Source organism: Furipterus horrens, unplaced genomic scaffold, assembly GCF_987537825.1.
Source record: "Furipterus horrens unplaced genomic scaffold, mFurHor1.1.pri manual_scaffold_10, whole genome shotgun sequence".
In the NCBI taxonomy this organism is placed as follows: Eukaryota; Metazoa; Chordata; class Mammalia; order Chiroptera; family Furipteridae; genus Furipterus; species Furipterus horrens.
Genome location: NW_028327180.1, coordinates 57,682,844 through 57,703,865, shown reverse-complemented (window position 1 = coordinate 57,703,865; position 21,022 = coordinate 57,682,844). Strand labels below are relative to the sequence as shown.

General features: G+C 50.4%; 1 protein-coding gene across 1 annotated transcript in view; it reads right to left on the bottom strand.

The window, feature by feature from the left end:
* Positions 1–20,761, bottom strand: part of OBSCN (obscurin, cytoskeletal calmodulin and titin-interacting RhoGEF) — a 194,839-nt gene extending 174,078 nt beyond the window's left edge. Inside the window, exons 1-8 of the mRNA XM_090290222.1 lie at positions 20,620–20,761; positions 16,555–17,565; positions 15,261–15,530; positions 14,886–15,146; positions 13,789–14,097; positions 13,061–13,327; positions 12,390–12,665; positions 11,743–12,018 (exon numbers count right to left, since the gene is read on the bottom strand). Of these exons, the coding sequence (XP_090146348.1) occupies positions 11,743–12,018; positions 12,390–12,665; positions 13,061–13,327; positions 13,789–14,097; positions 14,886–15,146; positions 15,261–15,530; positions 16,555–17,539 (2,644 nt within the window). The 5' untranslated portion in view covers positions 17,540–17,565; positions 20,620–20,761. The remainder of the gene's footprint in view (positions 1–11,742; positions 12,019–12,389; positions 12,666–13,060; positions 13,328–13,788; positions 14,098–14,885; positions 15,147–15,260; positions 15,531–16,554; positions 17,566–20,619) is intronic.
* Positions 20,762–21,022: the final 261 nt, after the last annotated feature.

The window sequence follows — 21,022 nt, the reverse complement described above, 5'->3', positions numbered from 1 at the left end:
AGACAACCAAATTCATAGACATGACACAAGTGTGGTTATTAGAGGGCAAGGGGGTAGGGAAGGATGAAGGGAGTAAAGTAGGTAAAATACATGGTGATGGACGGAGACTAGGTCTGGATGTTGAGCACACAATGCAATATATGGATGATGTATTACAGAATTGCACACTTAAAACTTATATATTGTTATTAACCAATATCACCTCAAAAACTTTTTTAAAAACAATTTATTTGTTTGCTTGTTTATATGTTTATTTATTTTTAGAGAGATGGGGAAGGAGGAAGAGGGGGAGAGAAACATCACTGTGTGGTTGCCTCTCACTCACGCCCCCAACTGAGGACCTGACATGCAACCTAGTCATGTTTACTGACTGAAAATTGAACCAGCGACACTTGGATCACAGGCCAATGCTCAATCCACTGAGCTACAGCAGCCAGGGCACCTCAATAAACTTTTAAAGAACCAATCAGACGTGAAGAACACAATAGCTGAAATGAAGAATACATTAGAAGGAATCGACAGCAAATTAGTTAATACAGAAGAAAGGATTAGCCACCTATAAGATAGAATGGTGGAAAGCACCCAATCAGAACAGCAACATGAAAAAAAAGTTTCTTAATGAGGACAGTATAAAGGACCTCTGGGACAACATTACGCTTTATAGCTATTCCAGAAAAAGAAGGAAGAGAGAAAGGGGCAGAAAAAGTATTTAAAGAAATAATGGCTGAAAAACTTTCTAAACCTGGAAAAGGAAACAGACCTCCAGTTTCAGGTAGCATAGAGAGTTCCAAACAAAATAAACCCAAAGAAACCCACACCACGACATTTTGTAATTAAAAATGGCAAAGGTTAAGCATAAAGAAGCAATTTTAAAGGTAGCAAGAATGAAAAACCAAGTTACATACCAGGAAACCCCACAAGGCTATCAGCTGATTTCCCAGAGGCAATTTTACAGGCCAGAAGGGAGTGGCAGGAAATAATTAAAGTGCTGAAATAAAGGAACCTACAAACCAGAATACTATGTCCAGCAAGGTTATCATTCAGAATTGAAACAGATAACCAGTTTTCCAGACAAAAAAAAAAAAAAAAAAACTAAAGGAGGTCACAACCACTGAACCAGCCTTGCAAAAAATGTTAAAGGTCCTCTTTATGCAGGAGAAAAAAGGCCATAATCAAAAATAAGAAAACACAGGGAAAAAATATCACTGTTAAAGGCAAATATGCAATAATCACTGTGAATCAATTATTTAAAAAGCTAATAGTAAGGTCAAAAGACAGTAGTAGTAAAATTAACTATAACTATAAAAAATAACCAGGCGGTATGAAAAACAAAAAGATATAAAACATGGCATCAAAAACATAGAGTGGAGGGGGAGTAAAAATGTAATGCTTTTAGAATATGTTTGAACTGAAATGCCTATCAGCTTAAAACAGACTGCTACAGATATAGATGTGTATATGTGAGCCTCATGTAATCTTAAACAAAAAACTTACCAAAAAATGAAGAGAAAAGAATCCAATCAAAACACTAAGAAAAACCAATAATTCAAAAGGAAAGAGAAGAAACATAGCACAAAAATCTTTAAAGGCAAATAGGAATATTATATAATTATAAAGGAGTCAATACAAGAAGAGAATATAACAATTGTAAATATCTACACACCCAACAATATAAAGGAAATGTTAATGAACATAAAGGCATAAATTAACAGTAATACTATAATAGTTGGGGACCTTACTCCAGTGGCTATATCACCCAGACATAAAATTAATGGGAAATAATGGCTTTAAAAACCACATTAGACTTCCAGCCAAGATGGAGGCTGAGACAGACATGCTGTGTCTCCCTCCACAACTAAGAAAGAATACAACTACCTCAAAACTAGAGACCACCAGAAGTTTCAGAAAATTGAGCTGCATGGAAATCCAACAAAGATATAAAGAAGAAATGCTCATCCAGACAAGTAGGAGGGGTCAAGCAGGAGCAGAGAGGATGCAGTGTCATGGCAGCAGCAGCAGCAGGCCGGCAGAGAGTACAGTCACACATTTTAAAAAGTAGGGAGGGACACCTGGGGAGCACTCCAAGCACCAGACAAGACTGCACAGCTCACGATTCCAGCTTCGGGAAAAATAAAGCCTCATTTCTTCCGACTATGCAAACCAGAGGGGGTTGGGGCAGAGGATGAAACTGTCGGTGTCTTAGCAGAGTCCGCTTGTTTAAAGTTTTTATACTTATGTTAAAAGATGAGTGATGCACTCAGACAAGGGACTAATCTCCAAAATATATAAAGAGCTTATATGACTCAACATCAAGAAAACAGACAATCCAATTAAAAAATGGCCAAGGAACTGAACGATCACTTTTCCAAAGAGGACATACAGAAGGTCCATAGACACATGAAAAAATGCTCAACATCACTAGCCATCAGACAGATGCAAATAAAAACCACAATGAGATACCACTTTACACCAGTCAGAATGGCCATCATCAACAAATCAACAAACAACAAGTGCTGGCGAGGATGTGGAGAAACGGGAACCCTAGTGCACTGGTGGTGGGAATGCAGACTGGTGCAGCCACTATGGAGAACAGTATGGAATTACCTCAAAAAACTAAAAATGGAACTGCCTTTTGAACCAGCAATTCCACTGCTAGGATTATACCCGAAAAATCCTAAAACCCTAATTCAAAAGAACTTATGCACCCCTATGTTCATAGCAGCACTGTTTACAATAGCTAAGTGCTGGAAACAGCCTGTCTGTCTGTAGATGAGTGGATCAAAAAACTGTGGTACATTTACACAATGGAATACTATGTAGCAGAAAGAAAGAGGGAACTCCTGCCATTTGCGACAACATGGATGGAACTAGAGAGAATTATGCTTAGTGGAATAAGCCAGGCAAAGAAAGCAAAATACCATATGATATCACCTAATACAGGAAACTAAAGAACAACATAAACAAATGAACTAAATAGCACAAGGAGCAGAATAGCAGTCAATGGGGGGGAGGGGGGAGGGAGAGAAGGGGATAAGTAAGGGAAGGGTTTAGTCAAGGAACGTGTAAAAATGACTCATGGACATGGACAACGGGGAGGGATATGATTGCGGGAGAAGGGGTGGGCTGGGTGGGGGGGAGCAATGGGGGAAAAATGGGACAACTGTAATTGAAAAACCAAAAAATAAAATTAAAAAAAAAAAAAAGAAATGGAAAGGGGGCACTACCAATTGTTATTGGGTCAATAACCATACATCAGAACTGTTTCTGGAAAACCAGGATATATATTGCATGATTAAAATCAGGTGAAAGCAAACGGCACAATCCAAAAATAAGCAGAGAAGAAATTCCTAAAATTTTTAAACTTAAAATTAACTTGTAATGAAAGATTTCCTTTTGCCTATACTAGAGGATAATGTAGTATACCAAATAGCTAAAACATTTTTCTTTATTATTTTGGTTAGTTTAGCTCTTAAGAACCAATTTGGGCCATTGGAAAATATGACAATATTTGACTGATTATCAAACCTCTGAGAATTTGAATATGTAGAGTTGTGACATCGATTTGGTATCTATGGGAATATCTTGGATGTTGTTAGATTAATAAAGTATGAGAATGTTTTATAATTTTTTTTTTTTTAAGTAGGGATGGACACCTGGGGAGCACTCCCAGCACCAGACCAAACCGCACAGCTCATGGTTCCAGCTCCGGGAAAAATAAAGCCTCATTTCTTCTGACTATGCAAACTAATGGGGGTTGGGACAGAGGAAGAACCTGCCGGTCTCTCAGCAGAGTCCGCTTTTTTAAAGTTCTAGGGACCCCTGGTCCTAGAACATCCATAGACCCACCCACTCTGGGAACGACGGCCAGGGCAACAGCTAGAGAGGTGCCAATCCCATACAGAAGTGGGAGAAGTGCATGGAAAGGGAGCAAGTGTTGAGCAAGCAGCATTGTTCCCTCTCAGACCCCTCCCTCCCCCACATAAAGCACCACAATATGGTTAAACAGGTAACCCATACTGATGAATACCTAAGGCTCCACCCCTTATAATGTAACAGATGCAACAGCTCTACCTAAGACACAGAGGCAAAAAAACATAGGAGCATGTCAAGATGAGGAGACAGAGAAGTATGGCCCAAAAGAGAGAACAGATCTAATTAATTAATTAATTAGTTTTTTTTTAAAAGAAGAAGAATATATGAAAGAGTGAAGTGGGAGAGCTTGTATTTATGACCCATGGGCATGGACTGGAGGAGGCTATTGCTGGCGGAGGGGGCTGCTGGGTGGAGGGGAGCAAAGGGGAAAAAATTGGAACTGTTGTAACAATATAATCAATAAAATATACTTAAAAAAAAAGGGAACAGATCAAGGTTCCAGTGGGAACTAAGCAAAAAGGAGATAGCCAACCTAACAGACACACAGTTCAAAACACTAATGATAATGATACTCACAGGCTTGACAGATATGCTTAAGTATGGCAAACGCATAAGGGAAGATGTGAAGGGTATGCTGAATGAAATGAGAAAAATCCACACAAAACCAATGGTGAAGGGAAGGAAACCCGGGTTCAAATAAATGATTTGTACAGAATGAGGAAACAAGAATTGAAAAAAATGAGCAGAGGCTTAGGAACCTCTGGAATTACTTTAAACGTGCCAACATCCAAATCATAGTGGTGCCAGAAGGAGAAGAGAAAGAGCGAAAAATCAAAAGCTTATATGAAAAAAAATGAAGGAAAGCTTCTCAAAGTTGGTGAAGGAAATAGACACAGAAGTCCAGGAAGCACATAGCGTCCCAAACAAGGCCACGCCAAGACACATCATAATTAAAATGCCAAAGGTTAAGGATAAAGAGAGAATCTTAAAAGCAGCAAGAGAAAAGCATAGAGTTACCTACTAAGAGGTGCCTATAAGACTATCAGCTAATTTCTCAAAAGAAACTAGGCAGGCAAGAAGTGACTTGCAAGAAGTATTCAATGTGATGAAGAGTAAGGACCTACAACCAAGACTACTCTATCCAGCAAAGCTATCCTTTAGAATGGAAGGGCAGATGAAGTGCTTCCCAGACAAGGTAAAGCTAAAGAAGTTCATCATCACCACGCCATTATTATATGAAATATTAAAGGGACTTATTTAAGAAGAAGAAGATCAACACTATGAACAATAAAATGACAACAAACTCACAACTATCAACAACTGAATCTAAAAAATAAAAACAAAATCCAATGAAGCAGATCAGAAAAGGAACAGAATCATAGGTGTGGTGATCATTTGGAGGGTTATCAGCTGGGAGGGGGAAGGGAGAGAAATGGGGAAATGGTGCAGAGATTAAGAAGCATAATTGGTTGACACAAAGTAGACAGGGGGAAGTTAAGAATAATATAGAAAATGATGAAGCCAAAGAATTTATAACATGACCCATGGACATAAACTAAGGGGGGTGGGATTGCTGGGGGAAGGAGGGTACTGGGCAGAGGGGAGCAAAGGGAAAAAAATGTTGGGGCTATTTTAACAACATAATCAATAAAATACTTAAAAAACACATTAGATAGTTTGACTTGATAGACATTTATAGGGCATTTTATCCAAAAAAGTGAAGGTTACACATTTTTCTCAAATGCACACGGAACATTTTCCAGGATAGATCACAAAACAAACCTCAATAAACTCCAGAAGATTAAAATTATATCAAGCATATTTCTCATCACAATGGCACAAAACTAAAAATCAACCAATGGAAGAAAACTGAAAAAAAAAAAAATACAAATTTATGGAGATGAAACAACATCAAAAACCACCTTGAAAGAAATGGAAATGAAAACACAACCTTACAAAATTTTGGGATGCAGCAAAAGAAGTTATAAAAGGAAAGTTTATAGCTTTAAAGGCCTACCTCAAAAGGCAGGAAAACTGCCAAATAAACAATCTAAATTTACACCTAAGTAAACTACTAAAAAGAGGAACAAACAAGACCCAAAATAAGTTTTTAAAAAAAGGAAATAATAAAAATCAGAGCATAAATAAATAAAATAGAAAATAGGAAAACAATAGAAAAGATTAATGAAACTAAGACCTGGTTATTTGAAAGGATAAATAAAATTGAGAAGCCTCTATCAAGATTCATCGACAACATGGATGGAATTAGAGAGAATTATGCTTAGTGAAATAAGCCAGGCAAAGAAAGCAAAATACCATATGATATCACCCAATACAGGAAACTAAAGAGCAACACAAACAAACGAACTAAATAGGCAAAGACTAGAATAGTAGTCAGTAGGGGGGAGGGAGAGAAGTGGGATAAGTAAGGGAAGGGTCTAGTCAAGGAACGTATATGAATGACTCATGGACATGGACAACGGGGAGGGATATAATTGTGGGAGAAGGGATGGGCTGGGAGGGGGGAGCAATGGGGGAAAAATGGGACAACTGTAATTGAATAACAAAAAATAAAATTTAAAAAAAAAAAGATTCATCAAGCAGAAAAGAGCAAGATAATGGAAAAATCAGAAATGAAAGAGGAGGGGTTACCCTCCACACTCCCACTCTTATTAGGGATTTCTGGACCCAAGGGTAGGTAGGACGACGACCATGTCCAGCTTGAAGCAGCTAGAGGAGCTTGAGACCTTCGCCCATTGTCCTTTACAAGATTACAAAGGGTCCTAATATTTGAGAGGGGGGGACAGTTAATTTTTACGAACCAGGGGTATGGACTTGGGGGGGGATTGCTGGGGGAGGGGGGTGCTGGGTGGAGGGGAGCAAGGGGGAGAAAATTGGAACTGTTGTAACAATATAATCAATAATAAAAAAAAAAGATAAAAAAAAAAAGAGGAGGGGTTACAACTGACACCACAGAAATATAAAGGATCATAAAAGAATATTATAAACAATTATATGCCAACAAATTGGGCAAGCTAGAAGAAATGGATAAATTTCTAGAAAACACACAACCTTCCAAGATTAAACCAGTAAGAAACAGAATGTGAACAGACCAATTAGTGGCAATGAAATTGAAGAAGTAATTTTAAAATTCCCAACAAACAAAAGCCCAGGACCAGACAGCTTCACAGGTGAATCCTACCACACATTAAAAGAATTATTATTACCTATTCTTCCCAAATTATTCCAAAAAAATTAAAGGGGAAGGAACTCTTTCAAACTGCTTACCCTAATACCCAAACCAGACAAAAACACCATAGGAAAGAAAGAATTACAATCCAATATCCCTGATGAACATAGGTGCCCAAATTCTCAACAAAACATTAGCAAACTGAATTGAAAGGTACATTAAAAGAATCATACACCATGATCAAGTTCTTAGGCGTAAGACCTGGGTTCTGAGAATCCAGGTCTGGTTTTAGCAAAGCCCCCACAATAACTGCTGGTGTCAGGGACTACCTAACCGCCAACAAATCTGCTGCCCCCACAGTAACTGGTGACACCAGTGAAAGCCTGTGTCCTTCAGAGATATCTTAGCCTGCTGGTAAGGCCTGTGTCCCTCAAAGATATCATAGCCTGCCAGCAATAACTTAGTAACTTTTCTGTTTTAGTAGGCCTCTCTGTTCCCAAGGCCAACTCCCCAAAATCCATCTACAGAGAGTCCCTTCAATTCCCTTCCCCCTTATCCCTTTTAAAAAACCCTGCCTTTCTTTGTTTGCTGCTGACACCTCAAGGTCTCAGCCCACTTGTGCAGGTGGACAAATAAATCTTTTAGACTCATGGCCTGTTCTCCTGTAATTTCTCCTCTCACTTTAGCCAAACCTAACACAAGTGAGATTTACACCAGAGATGCAAGGGAGGTTCAACAGCCACAAAACAATAAATGTGATTCATCACTCCAACAAAACCAACGATGAAAATTATATGATTATCTCAATAGATGCAGAAAAAGCATTTAACAAAATTCAACATCAATTTAAGATAAAAGCTCTCAACAAAGTGGGTACAGAGAAAACTTACCCCAACTTGATAAAGGCTATATATGACAATTCCACAGCTAACATCACACTCAGTGATAAAAAACTGAAAACTTTCCTCTAAGATTGGGAATAAGACAGGGATGTCTGTTTTCACCACTCTTGTTCAACATAATACTAGAAGACCTCACCACAGCAATCACAAAAGAAGAAGAAGTAAAAGTCATCCAGAATGGAATGGAAGAAGTAAAACTGTCACAATTTGCAGATGACATGATACTATATATAGAAAACCCTAAAGATTCCACTAAAAAGTTAATAGAATTAATAAAAAGAATTCAGTAAAGTAACAGGATATAAAATTCATATACAGATATCCATCACATTCCTATACACTAATGAACAATCAGAAGGAGAAATTAAGCAAACAATCCCATTTACAATTGCATCAAAAAAATAAAATGCCTAGAAATAAATTTAACCAAGGAGGTAAAACACCTATACTCTGAAAACTGTAAGACATTGAAGAAAGAAATTAAAGTCACAAATAAATGGAGTGACATATCATGCTCATGGATAGAAAGGATTAATATTGTTAAAATGTCCATACTACTCAAAGCAATGTACAAATTCAATGCAATTCTTATCAAAATATCAATTACATTCTTCTCAGAACTAGAACAAATAATCCTAAAGTTTATATGGAACCAAAAAAGACCATGAATAGCCAACCATGAATGAGAAAGAACAAAGTTAGAGGCCTCACACGCTCCGATTTCAAACTATACTACAAAGCTGTAATAATTAAAACAGTATGGTATTGGCACAAAAACAGACACATAGATCAATGGAACAGAATAGACTATAAATAAACCCTGAGAACAGTCTGATGCAAGCTGCATAGATCTCATTGCTAGGGAGGGCTTAGAGATGCATCTTAAAATTTTTCAAGAACTCAACTGAAAGAAAACTCTATGCAAAAACACCTGTTTTGGATGAAGCCCTGGTGGCCTGTGGGGCTTCCGGCCCCCCACGAGGAAGTCTCTGGCCCAGGTGTGACAGCACCACCTCTCTGCGCATAAACAGAACTAAGCCTGTGGGCCTGTGAACATGCAGGCCTCTGTGCCCCAGTTTTGAGTAGTGTATCCTAAGGAAAAACCATGGTATCAAAAGCTTGGCCTTAATAAACCCGCACAGGTTCCTGCTCAGCCTTCTGCCCGACCCTCACACACAGCCAGCTGCTGCCATCCATAACTTCCTGGACACCCTGATGCACGCATTCTCCCTGACGTGCCGCCTGCCCCACGCACTTGGTTTTATCCTTCAGAACCCAACATAATGGCCCACTTCCTGGGCCTCTGCCCCACCAAGCAAGCTCATTCCCAGAACCCAGTCCAGCGGCCAGAATTCACAGTGCCATGGCAGGGCAGTAGGGACGAACTTATGGGGCAGTCCTTCAGCACAGCCCTGGAAGCTCTATTACCACCCACTTCACAGATGAGAAAACTGAGGAACAGAAGGTAACTATGAGAGGTCCTGGGGCAGTTAGGAAATACGCCCGCACATGGGGCTTAAAACAACAGGAATTTATACTCTCCAGGTCTGGAGGCCAGGAGTCCAAGATCAAGATGCCACAGGGCTTGCTCCATCTGGAGGCCCCAAGAGAGTGTCTTTCCTGCTCTTTCCAGCTGCTGGTGCCCTCAGCATCCCTGGGCTTGTGGCCACATCATCCCATCTCTGCCTCTTGTCACATGGCCATCTCCCTGTGTGTGTCTCAGATCTCCCCTCTCTTGCTGTAGAAGGACCCCTGTCAGTGGATTCAGGGCTTTCCTAACCCAGGATCATCTCATCTCCAACCTTACCTTGTATCTCCAAAGACCCTACTTCTACATCAGGCCACATTCCAAGTTTCCGGATGGTTGTAAATTTCAAGGAGACACAGCATTGACAGCTTGGACAAGGTCACCCAGCTACTAAGAGGCACAAGTGAGGTCTGACCCCTTCACAGCCAGCACTGAAGGGCCTGACCACCCTGGTGTGGGTGTGGCCAGCCTGCAGCACAATCCCCTCAGCAGACCCACCTCCTCCAGCCTCGATGTCCTGCTGCCAAGGCAGGAAGGTCTGAAACTCACTTCCCTGGCTGCCTGGAGCAGTGTGTGGCTGTGGGACCCACATCTAGCAGGAGGCACAAGAGAAAATTCGCTTCAGGCTCTCAAGAGAGGAGAGTACCTGCCTTCTAAACAGAAGATAAGGCAGGTGATGCTCTGTGCCACATAGAAATGCCCCAAGATCCCTACCCCAGTGTATGCACCCAGGTTCTCCTGGCTAGTCCACCAAGTGCGCTAATCCCTGTGTGCACTGCTGTGAAGGGATTCTGCAGAAGGAATTTAGGTCCCAGGTCAGCTGACTCTTAATTCATCAAAAGGGAGATGACCCTGTGAGGGGTGGCACGGATCTAATCAGGTGAGCCCTGAAAGGGAAGGGCTTTTCCTGGCCAAATTCATGAGAGTGATTGGATACAGGGGGATTCTCCACAGCTGGCCTAAAGATGAGGGGCCATATGGTAAAGGACCAAAAACAGCCCCCAGCCAGCCAGGAAACAGCCCCAGACCCAGAACCACAAGGAAAGAAATTTGCCCACAACTTGGATGAGCTTGGAGGGGATCCCAGGGTGCTCAGCCAGTGCATGTGGATTCAAGACTTTGAGACCCTGAGCAGAGAAGCCAGCCACACCACACCCGGAATTCTCGCCTACAGAACTATGAGCTAATCAATGGCATTGCTTTAAGCCACTGAGTTTGTGATCATTTGTTGCACAACAGGAAAAAACAAAAACAAAAAATTGAAAAACAGCCCTTGACAGCTGGAGCGGCCAAGGCCATCTTGTGAACATGAGGTAATAAGTATCCGAAAGAAAAAGGTTAACATGCTCAGGATGGCAGAGGTTAGGGACAGACAGAGCCTGAGTCCCTGGGTGTCCCTGTGAAAGACTTGGATGTGGTCCCCAATGAGCCACCCCCTTGGTATGGGGTTGGCCTCACACTGGCTTTACACAATAGGACACAGAGGAGGTAACATTCTGGGATGGCTGAAAACAGATATTAATGAGCCTTGTAGCATCTCCTGTCCCTGAGGGAACCCAGCTGTCATATGCGTGAGCCCAGACTGTCCACATGGAGAAAAGGAATTGTGGGTGAAGTGTCACAAGGAGAGACTGGGGTCTCAAATGGAGGAGTGAGCTCAGCCTATGTCACAGATGGAGAGGCCTGTCACCCCCACTAGCCCATCCACAGGAGCTGCCCTAACAGGAACATCGGATGCCCAAATAAGACCAGGCTGGCTCCTGCTGTCCCAGCCCACAATAACTGACTGAACAGGCCCCTGACAAGGCTGCTGGGTGCTGCCCCCCATACACAGAAGAACTTCTCCAGGCCTGTTCCCAAGCTGACCTGTGACATTCAGGTGGAAGGTAACCTTCTGGCCCCCGGCCTCACAGCTGTACTCGCCACTGTCCGCCTTCCGTGCCTGCTGCAGCACCAGCCTCCGGGTGCAGCCTGTGGCCTCCACGTGCACTTTCGAGGTCCCACTCAGCTTCTTGCCATTCTTGTACCACGTCACCTGCGTCTGGGCCTGGGCCACCTCGCAGCTCAGCGTGGCGATGGCCCCTGCCACGGCCTGCACCTGACTGTGTGCCGGCTGCTCCTTGGCAAACACCACTGTAGGCTCTGGGGACAGAGAGGGAAGCACAGTCAGAGGCCCCACAGGTAAGTGCTGGAGCCAGGTGCAGCTGCACCTGGGTGCCACCCACCAAGCCTGGAAATAGCTTGCTCACCACAGACACGTAGCCGGAAATCCACGGAGTGCTCACCCACGCGGCATGAATAGGTGCCCTCGTCCTGCCGGGTGACCGAGTCAGCCACCAGCCGGTGTCGTGTGCCCATGTCCTCCTGAGAGAAGCGTGAGCAGGACTGGCTGAGCTCCACGCCATCCTTGAACCAGCGCACGGGCACATGGGCCTCCACAGTCTCACACTCAAAATGGGCTGGGCCCCCAGCCACTGTGTCCACGCAGCCACTGGCCGAGTCCTCGTGCAGAAAGGGTGTGAGGCCTGCAAGGGCAGCAGGGGTTAGGGGCAGGAAGAGCTTCAACTGAGGGCATGCCCACACACTCGCCATGCAGGTGCAAGGGGCTTCAGGACCACGTGGAACCCTGGCTCAGCCCAAACCAGGAGCTCCTTCAGACAGGGCCAGCTGCTGACTTCCAGCCAGCCACAAACTATTAGGACTTCCTCTACCAAACAGAACCCTGCCCCCACTGTCCCCATGGAGTCCCCTGAGCCTAGCCCCCATCTGACTCCCCGACAAAGAATATCAGCTCTCACTGCCCTGACCCCCTCAAGCCTGCCCAGAGCTGGGGCACAGAATGTTGTGGCTGAGGCAACAGCCAGGAGGACACAGAGACATATGGACACACACACACCTTGCACGGACAGGTGGTAAGCGATGCGGCCCCCACGGCTGACACACTCGTACAGGCCGGCGTCATCTTGCGCCACATCCCTCACCAGCAGTGCTTGCTGCCCTGCCGAAGCCTGCACCTGGTACTTGGGGCCTGGGGGTAGCGCTCGGCCATCCTTGAGCCATGTCACAGCCGCCGCCTGGTCCGACAGCTCAGCCAGGAGCTGCGCCTCCTCATGCAACCGGGCCAGCACCTCCTGAACTGCTGCTGGACATTTGGTGGTCAGCCCTGGGGCCACTGGGAGCCCCCACAGGTGGAAAGAGGGTGTAGAGGGAGGGGGTATGGTTAGAGGGAGAGGAAGAAGTATACAGAGAGAAAGTGGGCAGAGGAAGAGTGGACATAGTGGAGGAAGAGAAGGGAAGGGGAGCAGACAGACAGAGACATGAGGCTGTGTGTCATCAGGAGCCCCCACCCCCTCACGCACTGCAGCTGGGGGCAGCCACCAGGCTGGGCAAGCTGCTTCACTCATCCCACCCCACCATATGGCCCTGCTTGTCCAGGCCACGTGCCCAGCAGCCCACCAGCACTCTCCAGGAGCCCCAGAGCCTGGTGACCCATGTCCTGCTCTGGCCCCACCCTCAAAGGAAACAGAACTTGGAGAGACCCCAGGGGCCAGGGGCTGGGTCCCCTACCTTGGACCTCCATGCGGATACTGCTCTCGATGCCATTGGCCACAAACTTGAGCTCAGCCCCGTGCAAGCTGGCGGGCACGGAGCGGATGGTGAGGGTGTGCTGGGTGCCATTGCAGCGGATCACATACATGCTGCTGGCTTTCAGGGCCTGCCCATCCAGGAACCACTCGCCCCCCGAGGCCGCAGTGAGATCCAAAGAGAAGGTCACCTCGCTGCCTTCTGCTGCCTTCACCGCCTTTAGAGGCGTCTTCACAGCTAGCTGGGGGGCTGCAGGGTGGAGGCTTCAGGCAGGAGAAGGGCACCTGACCCCCGTCTCTTCCTCCTCCCCTAGAGCCTGGACCCAAATGCCCCCTCCTCCAGGAAGCCCATCAGACAGGCACATAGCAACCATCAGAGATCGCAGAACTCAGGACTGTGGGGGATTAAGTGAGAGCCACCCAACATCCCCTCCAGGTCCCACAAACCAGGGCAGGAGGGTGCCACAGTACAGCCTGGTCTCCTGGGGCTGGTGGACACAGATAGGTTCCAGCAGGGCTCAAGTCCTATCTCAGGGTCCCTTCCCATTCCCACAGAGGAGGCTCCAACAGCATCAGGACCCCAGCAACCACCTCTGTGAGTCACTGTGGGTCGCTGTGGCCCCCCTGAGGCTGGGCTGTGCTCTGGGTGTGGGTGCTTCCATGGCAGGCCATAAACTAGAAGCCACAGGGAACAGAACTTTCCACACTTACCCAGGTGGATGGTCCCTGGGAACTCAAGGTAGGAGCTCTGGCCAATGCTGTTCACAGCTGCCACCCGGAACTGGAAGTCCCCCTCCTCAGTCACGCAGGCCACAGTCAGCTCAGGCGTGGCCACCCAATCAGCTTCATGGCACCGGCTCCAGGTGTAGGTGCCCAGTCGCTTCTTCTCTACCAGGTAGCCATCAATGATAACAGGGCGGTCCCCATGGGGTGCTGGGGACCAGCTGAGAGTCACGGAACTTTCGGTCTTGGCCTTCACTACAGGGGCCTCAGGGGGGTGCGGTGGTGGCTTCCTGAGGGCTGAGCAGAGCACAGGCCCATGTCACTGACTGGGAGCCTCTCCCCGAGCCCCAGGTCCAGGACCATTCTGGAGGAAGGGGTCACAGAATCTCCAACGTCCCTGGGGAGCACCACTCTGATGGTCTGAAATGACCATAGCCTGGGGTGGAAGGCTGGCCTGAGGGGAGGCTGTGGGCCCATGACCCTGGCCCCACCCTGTGGCCATGTCCATGGTTGCAGCAGGGAGCACGCCCTGGCTTCAGCAGCCACATTGGGCCCAGGGCTGCCATGAGCTGTCCATGAGGCCTGGGGGCAAACACCTTCTAATGCTCAGCCTTGACCCCAACAGTGCACTGGGGTCTTGGCTGGACAGTGACTGAGGCAGGGTACAGAGACCCTCCTGAGGGTACTGAGGCCATGTGCAGGGGCGCATCCCTGCCCCCAGCCAAGGCTGACCCATGGGGATGGGTGGGGTAGGGAACCGCCACACAGTCTACAATGTAGACACCACAGGCCACAGGAAGAAGGCATGTTCATGCAGGACAGCTTCTTGCAACACACACATTGTGCTTCTAGAATAATCTACACCTTCTAATTTGGTTGGTGGAATGGGAGACTATCAAGACTCCCACTTAGCCAACTCCTGCAAATGACTTGGGGTCCAAGGAACCAGAGCCATAGCCTGAACCTGATGTACCCCCATGTCCCTCCTGAAGCTCCTGAGCACATGTGGGACAACACCAGGCCCAGTAAGTGGATGGTGGCAAGGGGCCCTTCCTCCTTTGGAGAGGCAGTCCCCATGCCCTTACCTGACACACAGAACTGGGTGGATGTCCGGCAGTCCCCAGCCACAAAGGCCACCTCACCCACATCTTCCAGGCTGCACTGGGAGATGGTCAGTGTGTGGCACATGCCTTCAGTGCTGATGGCCACGCGGTCTCCGGCCACCACCTCTTTGTGGTTCCAAAGCCAGTAGACAGGGCCCTCTGGCCTGGCCAGCTCTACACAGAACATGGCTGTGTCCCCGACTCGCACCATGGTTTTTCTTGGGAGCTTTCGGGTGAGGTTGCCTAGGGTGGAGCAGAGCCAGGGGTGGTCAAACAGGACCTCACCAGCCACCCCCTCCAGTCTCATGGGCCCTTCTCACACCCCACATCTCCTCTCAAGTGCTCCCCAGCACCCACCTTGTACGGCGAGCTCAGCCACTGTGCGACTGCCCTCGGCCATCTCGCAGATGTACACAGCATCATCATCAGCCGAGGCATTATGCACAGTCAGCCGGCGCTCTGTGCCCTCCTCCTCGATGGCATACTTGGCACTGGCCCACAGCCTTGTGTCTTCCTTGTACCACATGGCCTGTGTGGCCGGCAGTGGCACCTCACAGCAGAACGTGGCTGACCCCTTCTCCTGCACCTCCAGGTCCTGCAATCGGGTCTTGAAGGGCACTGCGGGTTCTGCAGGGAGAGGGATGACAGGGCTATGTGGGTGGGGGCACCTAGAGTGTGGTGGGTGGGGTCAGGAGAGGGAAAGGGGGGCAGGGGGCAGGGTAGGCTAAGGGCAAGTAGGTGCTGAGGTAGGGGCAGGAGGTAGGAGTTGGAGGAGCTGCAGGGCAGGGAGTGGGAGAACTGAGGAGGGGAGGGGAAGAGAGCATGGAGAGGGGGCAGAAACTAAAGGAAAGAGCCCTCCCCCAAAATATAAGAAATTGAAGAGAAAAGAAGCAATGAGGGCTACAGCCCACTGAACAGGCCCATCACTAGTCCCGCAGGTAGGCAGCAGAACCAGGACCATCTAAGAAACCGCTAATTCCCTGAGTGCTGGCTTCAGGCCAAGGCCCTGCCACCACATGCATGTTCCTGATGCAGCTTCCTCGGGACCCCCGGAATGGGGTGGGGGGCATTTACCTTGCAAGAATGAGGAAACTGAGGCACACATGCGAAGTTCAACGTGCCCAATCTCCCAGTCCAAGATCCTACAGCAGTGATATGTCTAAGAAGCTGGAGACAGGACCCCCAGCCCTCAAGAGTCCAGTGTTTTAAGAGGGAAGAATAAACGGGCCTCCCAACGAAACCTGGCCTTGTTGCCAACACCTGCCCAGGCCCAAACAGGAGCTTGCAAACTGGCCGGAGCCGCCTCAGGCTGCACAGCGGCCACTGGCCCCCAGCACTCAGCTCTCCTTTGCTCTCCAACGGGGAGACCCCGGTTAGCGTCCAGGGCAGGCTCAGCTCCGGGCACAGTTGACCAGCTCCCATGGGGAGGGAGTGCTGGTGACAAAGCACTTTCTCCCCTACTCTTGTTACTCACAAAGACAAGGGGACTAGCCTAGGGTCATTCCCCGTGCAAGCCCGCATTTTGCTGGCCAGTTAAAGGGAGAGCAGCCAGAACTTCCAACTCTGAATCCACTACTGGACAGACCAGGAGGAGCCTCACCTGCACTTAAGGGCAGTGACTATCGCAGAAATGCACAGCGCCCCAGCTCACCTCGAACAACAAGCAGCACGGAGCTGTAGGTTTGGCCCACGAGGTTGGATGCTGTGCAGGTGTAGAGGCCACGGTCTGACTGCTTGCAGAAGAGAATCTTGAGCACAAAGTTTTCCTGCGCATCCTCGTACACCATGTGTCGCCGGCCCTCAGTCACCAGCTGCCCATCCTTCTTCCACACTGTCTCAGGCTTGGGCTCGCCTGTCACGTAGCAGCTGAGGCGCGCATGCTTGCCCTCAGTCACCGTGCAGGTGCGCGTGCGGGCGCCTGGTGGTGAGGCCGGGGCTCCCTCAGCCCGCATGGCCTCCCGCCGCCGCTGCAGGTGCGCCAAGAGCACAGCCATGGAGGACCCAGGCGGGCCTGCCGAGTCAGCGTCTGCGTCCACAGTAAGAGCAGCGTGGGCGCTGGTGGTGCCCAGTGGATTCTCGGCGCGCACGGTGTAGGTGCCACCGTCGCGCGGCTGCGCGGCCTGGATGCGCAGAGCGCTCGCCTCACCACTGGCCTCCACAGTCATTCGTGGGGTGTCAGGAGCTCCCAGGCACCTCCCGTCCTTGGCCCAGCTCACTGCCATAGGTGGCGACCCGCGCACGCGGCAGTGGAAAGTGGCCTCCGCGCCCTCCCGCACACGGATGGATGTAGGCCGCAGCAAGAAGTGGGGCGCTTGCTCTGCGCACGCGGCCTCGGCGTTCACCTGGAGGCCCACAGCTGCGAAGGCCTCACCGATGGCGTTGCGCGCGCGGCACACATACTGTCCGCTGTCGCGGAGCGCCAGGTCCAGTATAGTGAGGCGGTACTGGTCGCCATCCTGGGCCAGATGGAAGTGAGAGCCCGCCTCCACCGGCTGCTGGTCCTTTTCCCAGCTCACCTGCGGTGTGGGGTTGCCCACAATCTGGCAACTCAGCGTGGCGTCCCTACCCACAGATACCACGAAGGCCTTAGGCCGGGTCAGGAATCGGGGCGCGCCGCTGAATAAGGAATGATCCATTGTGAAAGGGGTGGAGAGGGGGTGACCTACGAGATGGGTGGGAAAGTTCATAGTACAAATGAGCCTCTGGCACACTCAGAGCCCACCACCTTTGTTCCACCAGCCCCCCTCACCCATCCAGTGCCACTTGGAGAACCCAGTTAAGCCCAAGTAGAGGCCTGCACAGGCCCCTCATTGTAGCCCAGGCAACATCAGAAGGCGTGTGGATCAGAAGTGTAGATTTGCCTTTCTGAGCATCTGGAGTCTAGCTGCACCCCAAATAGGTTCTCCTAATAGGTGAGCATCTCCAGCCTCTCCCCGTAGCTTCAGTACCACTGCTCTGACCTCAGGTCTGGCTCAGCTCCTGTCCCAGAACACCACACCAATATCCAGGCTGCCCCTCCCGGTGTGGCGTCATGCTGTGGCCCAGCCTTTCCTGCACCAGCCACGCAGTACCTTGCTAAGCAGACCTGCTGTGTTCCCCTTGAGCCACTCCAACTACCTTAGGGATCCTGTCCCCCCACCCCCACACACACACACACACTGCTGCCTCCTGGGGCCAGAAACTGCAGTCTGCATATGTCTGATGCTCTCAATGCTGGGGTGGCTCTTTGCTCCTAGGCAGAGCCTGGGTGCCCACTGCTGGCCCGTCCTGCTCTCTCTGACTGTGGCACACCAGAGATCACAGGCTCTCCTCCATCCCTGGGCCCAATGTGCCGCCTTAACTTCCCCTTGCCCCCGTTCTCCCAACCCACCCACCCAAGACGTTGGGCCCCATGTGGGGCTGTGTGCAACTCAGGCCTTCTTGACCAGTGGTGCCCACAACAGGGAACTCTGTGCACAAGTCTGTCCCACTTGCAGCCACCCTGGGCCAGGGTACACCTCACCTCTCCTGGGGTCCCCCAAGCCATCAATCCCTGGGGGATTGTGGTCATCAGTGAACAGGGAAGAAATGGAAACTCTGCAGCCAGGCAAGCTCCTACTAACAAGACAGTGCCCTTAGCCCACCAGGCTGCCTGGCCCCCTCGCTGTGAGCTCCTCTTTCCTCCCTTCGGGGCTTGAGGCAGGACTGTCTGGGCAGTGCTGTCAGCAGTGTGCCTGCAGAAGACAGTGGAGGCTCCCCCAGGAAGAGCCAGGGGCCCCCATACTGAGAACAGCCAGGACAGCTAGCTGGACCCAACCTGTAGACACCAGGTAGGCTTGCAGATTCAGCGTCCACGCCTACCGTAAGCAAGATGGTGGCACTGGCAGTGCCCAGCAGGGGACCCTTTCACTCTGTGGCTTCACCACCTGGGCACCCTGCATAGACAGGCTGGTATCGTCAGTGCTAAATGCCCTAGATGATGCTGACACCTACCACCAGGGGTAGCCTCCACTGCTCCCAGCACAGTGGGTGAGGTGAGACCCAGCCCCCCTGTGGGGGGCTTCTGTAAGAACAAGAGCCTAGTGGGCCTCACTGGGCCCTGAGCTTGCCCCAAGCACTTTAACCCCCTCTATCCCAAGAACTCAGCTTCTGATCTTCCGGGCCTGGGCTGCCCACCACTGGCGGATAGGAGGATGTCTCTGGGTCCTCTGTTCCTGGCCCTGTGATTCAGGACCTAATCTCCCTTAATCCCCCTCGAGGAGGCTGAGCCCAGACCAGCCTGCTGACTCACTGTGCAGTCAGCACCTCTGTCCCCCACCCCATCAGCCACCCTGCTTGGCCTGCCAAGGAGGGCCTAGGAGGGCCTGGGCAGACAGCCACCAAAGCCCCACCTTCATGGACACCCCCTGGCTGCAGCATTCCTCTGTGGAAGGATTACTTTGACACCAGGTCTCCTGGGACCCTGAGCTATTCCTGGTGGTCACCCCAAATCATACAGTCAGTGTGTGGGTTCCCCAAGCAAGGACATGGTATCTTCCCCCACCCCACACACCCAGAGCAGGCATCTGAGAAGCTGCTCCAGCCCCTGAGTGAGCATGTGGGGGCTGAGGTGGGGGAGCCAGCGCTGCAGCCTGGGCCTCTGGGGCCAGAAGGTCAGGGAGAGAGCTCCCATTTCTGTACACACTTAGTGAGAACCTGCTCCAGCCTTGCCAGGGGTGCAAGGTGCCCCCTGGCCTTACAAGGGTGGGCAGAGACCCTGAGATTCTCTAAGGCCACTGGGGACTATGCTGATGCCCTGCTCCTTGTCTAGGGCCCACATTCCTTGCCCTTGATATGGCAGAGCCCTTGGAGTCTGAGGAGGCCCACCCAGATGCGACAGCCTCAGAGCCCCACTGCAGCCCTGTAGGGCAGGCATCCCCACCAGTCAGCAGGGCCAGCTGCCCCAAGCACATGCCCAAGGAGCTGTCCCTGTTCAGATCAACTAGGGGAGGGGGCCACCCAAAGCAGCCATGGCACAGGGGCACAGGCAGTGGCCTCCTCCTTCCCTTGCCATGTTGGCAGAAACAGGCCTCAGGAGGGGGACCCAGCAGGACCTTCCTGGGAAGGTGGCTTCCTGTGGACACTGCCAGAGCCCCACCCCAGGGCTAAGACCCCTGCCCAAAGCCATTCCCCAACCGCCTCACATGGCCCTGGACTCCCATTGGGGGAGGGGCGTTTGCCCAAGCTGGATGGCAGAACTCTCCTGGCTCTCTCCCCACCCCACTGCCCCCATACTTTCCAGAAAAGACGTCAAGGGCAGTTTCTGGAACTTCGTCCCCCAGACCCTTGAGCCTGGCTTCCTGCTCACCACGGGGAAATTCTTTCCTGGAGTCAGGTGTCACTACCCCTCTGGCTGTCCCCACTACTGAGCCAACAGGACCAAAATAGCCCCAGCTGTCAGCGGGTATCCATCTCAGCCAAGCTGGGGGCAGGGCTAGACGGGCCCCCTGACTACCCTAGATTGAGATGGGGCACACAGCCCCAGCCTCCCAGCCTGGCCGTGCCCTCCGTGCATGAGGGCCCAGCTCCGGTCACCGATGGGGCAGGGGCTGGGAGCTAGGCCCCCAACCAGGGAGCAGTACCACTAGACAGACACTACCCCAGGCTCCTCTGTCCCCAGAGCCATGACCTTCAACCAAGCCACCCTGCTGGGGAGACACATGGGATGGCCCTACCCCTGCCCACTCTGCCTTCTCACCTGTCTCAACAGGGGACTTGGTGTGGCACCCAGACCAGAGGCTCAGATGGTGGGGCAGGAGCCACCAGGTCTCACCTCCCTCTCAGGGCCCAGGACCCACACGGCTCCTGCCCAGCAGCCTGCACTCTGGCCGATCCTCAGAGTGGACAGGGACAGAGGACAGGCGGATGCTGTCAGCTGGAGAAGGCTGGCCCCGCCCCTACCCTGCCCCCACCACTGGCCAGGCAGCCCAGCCCAACTTCAAAATAGCCTGGCTGTCACTCTCCCGATTGGGTTTCACCCCAGGCCCTAGGTAGGGAAAGGGCAGAGGCTCAGGGTGGCTGGGGGAAGGAGGGGCAATGATGCAGGCGGAGCAAGAGCCCAGGAGAGCAGGGAGCACCACCAGGGGGGACCCAGGATCACA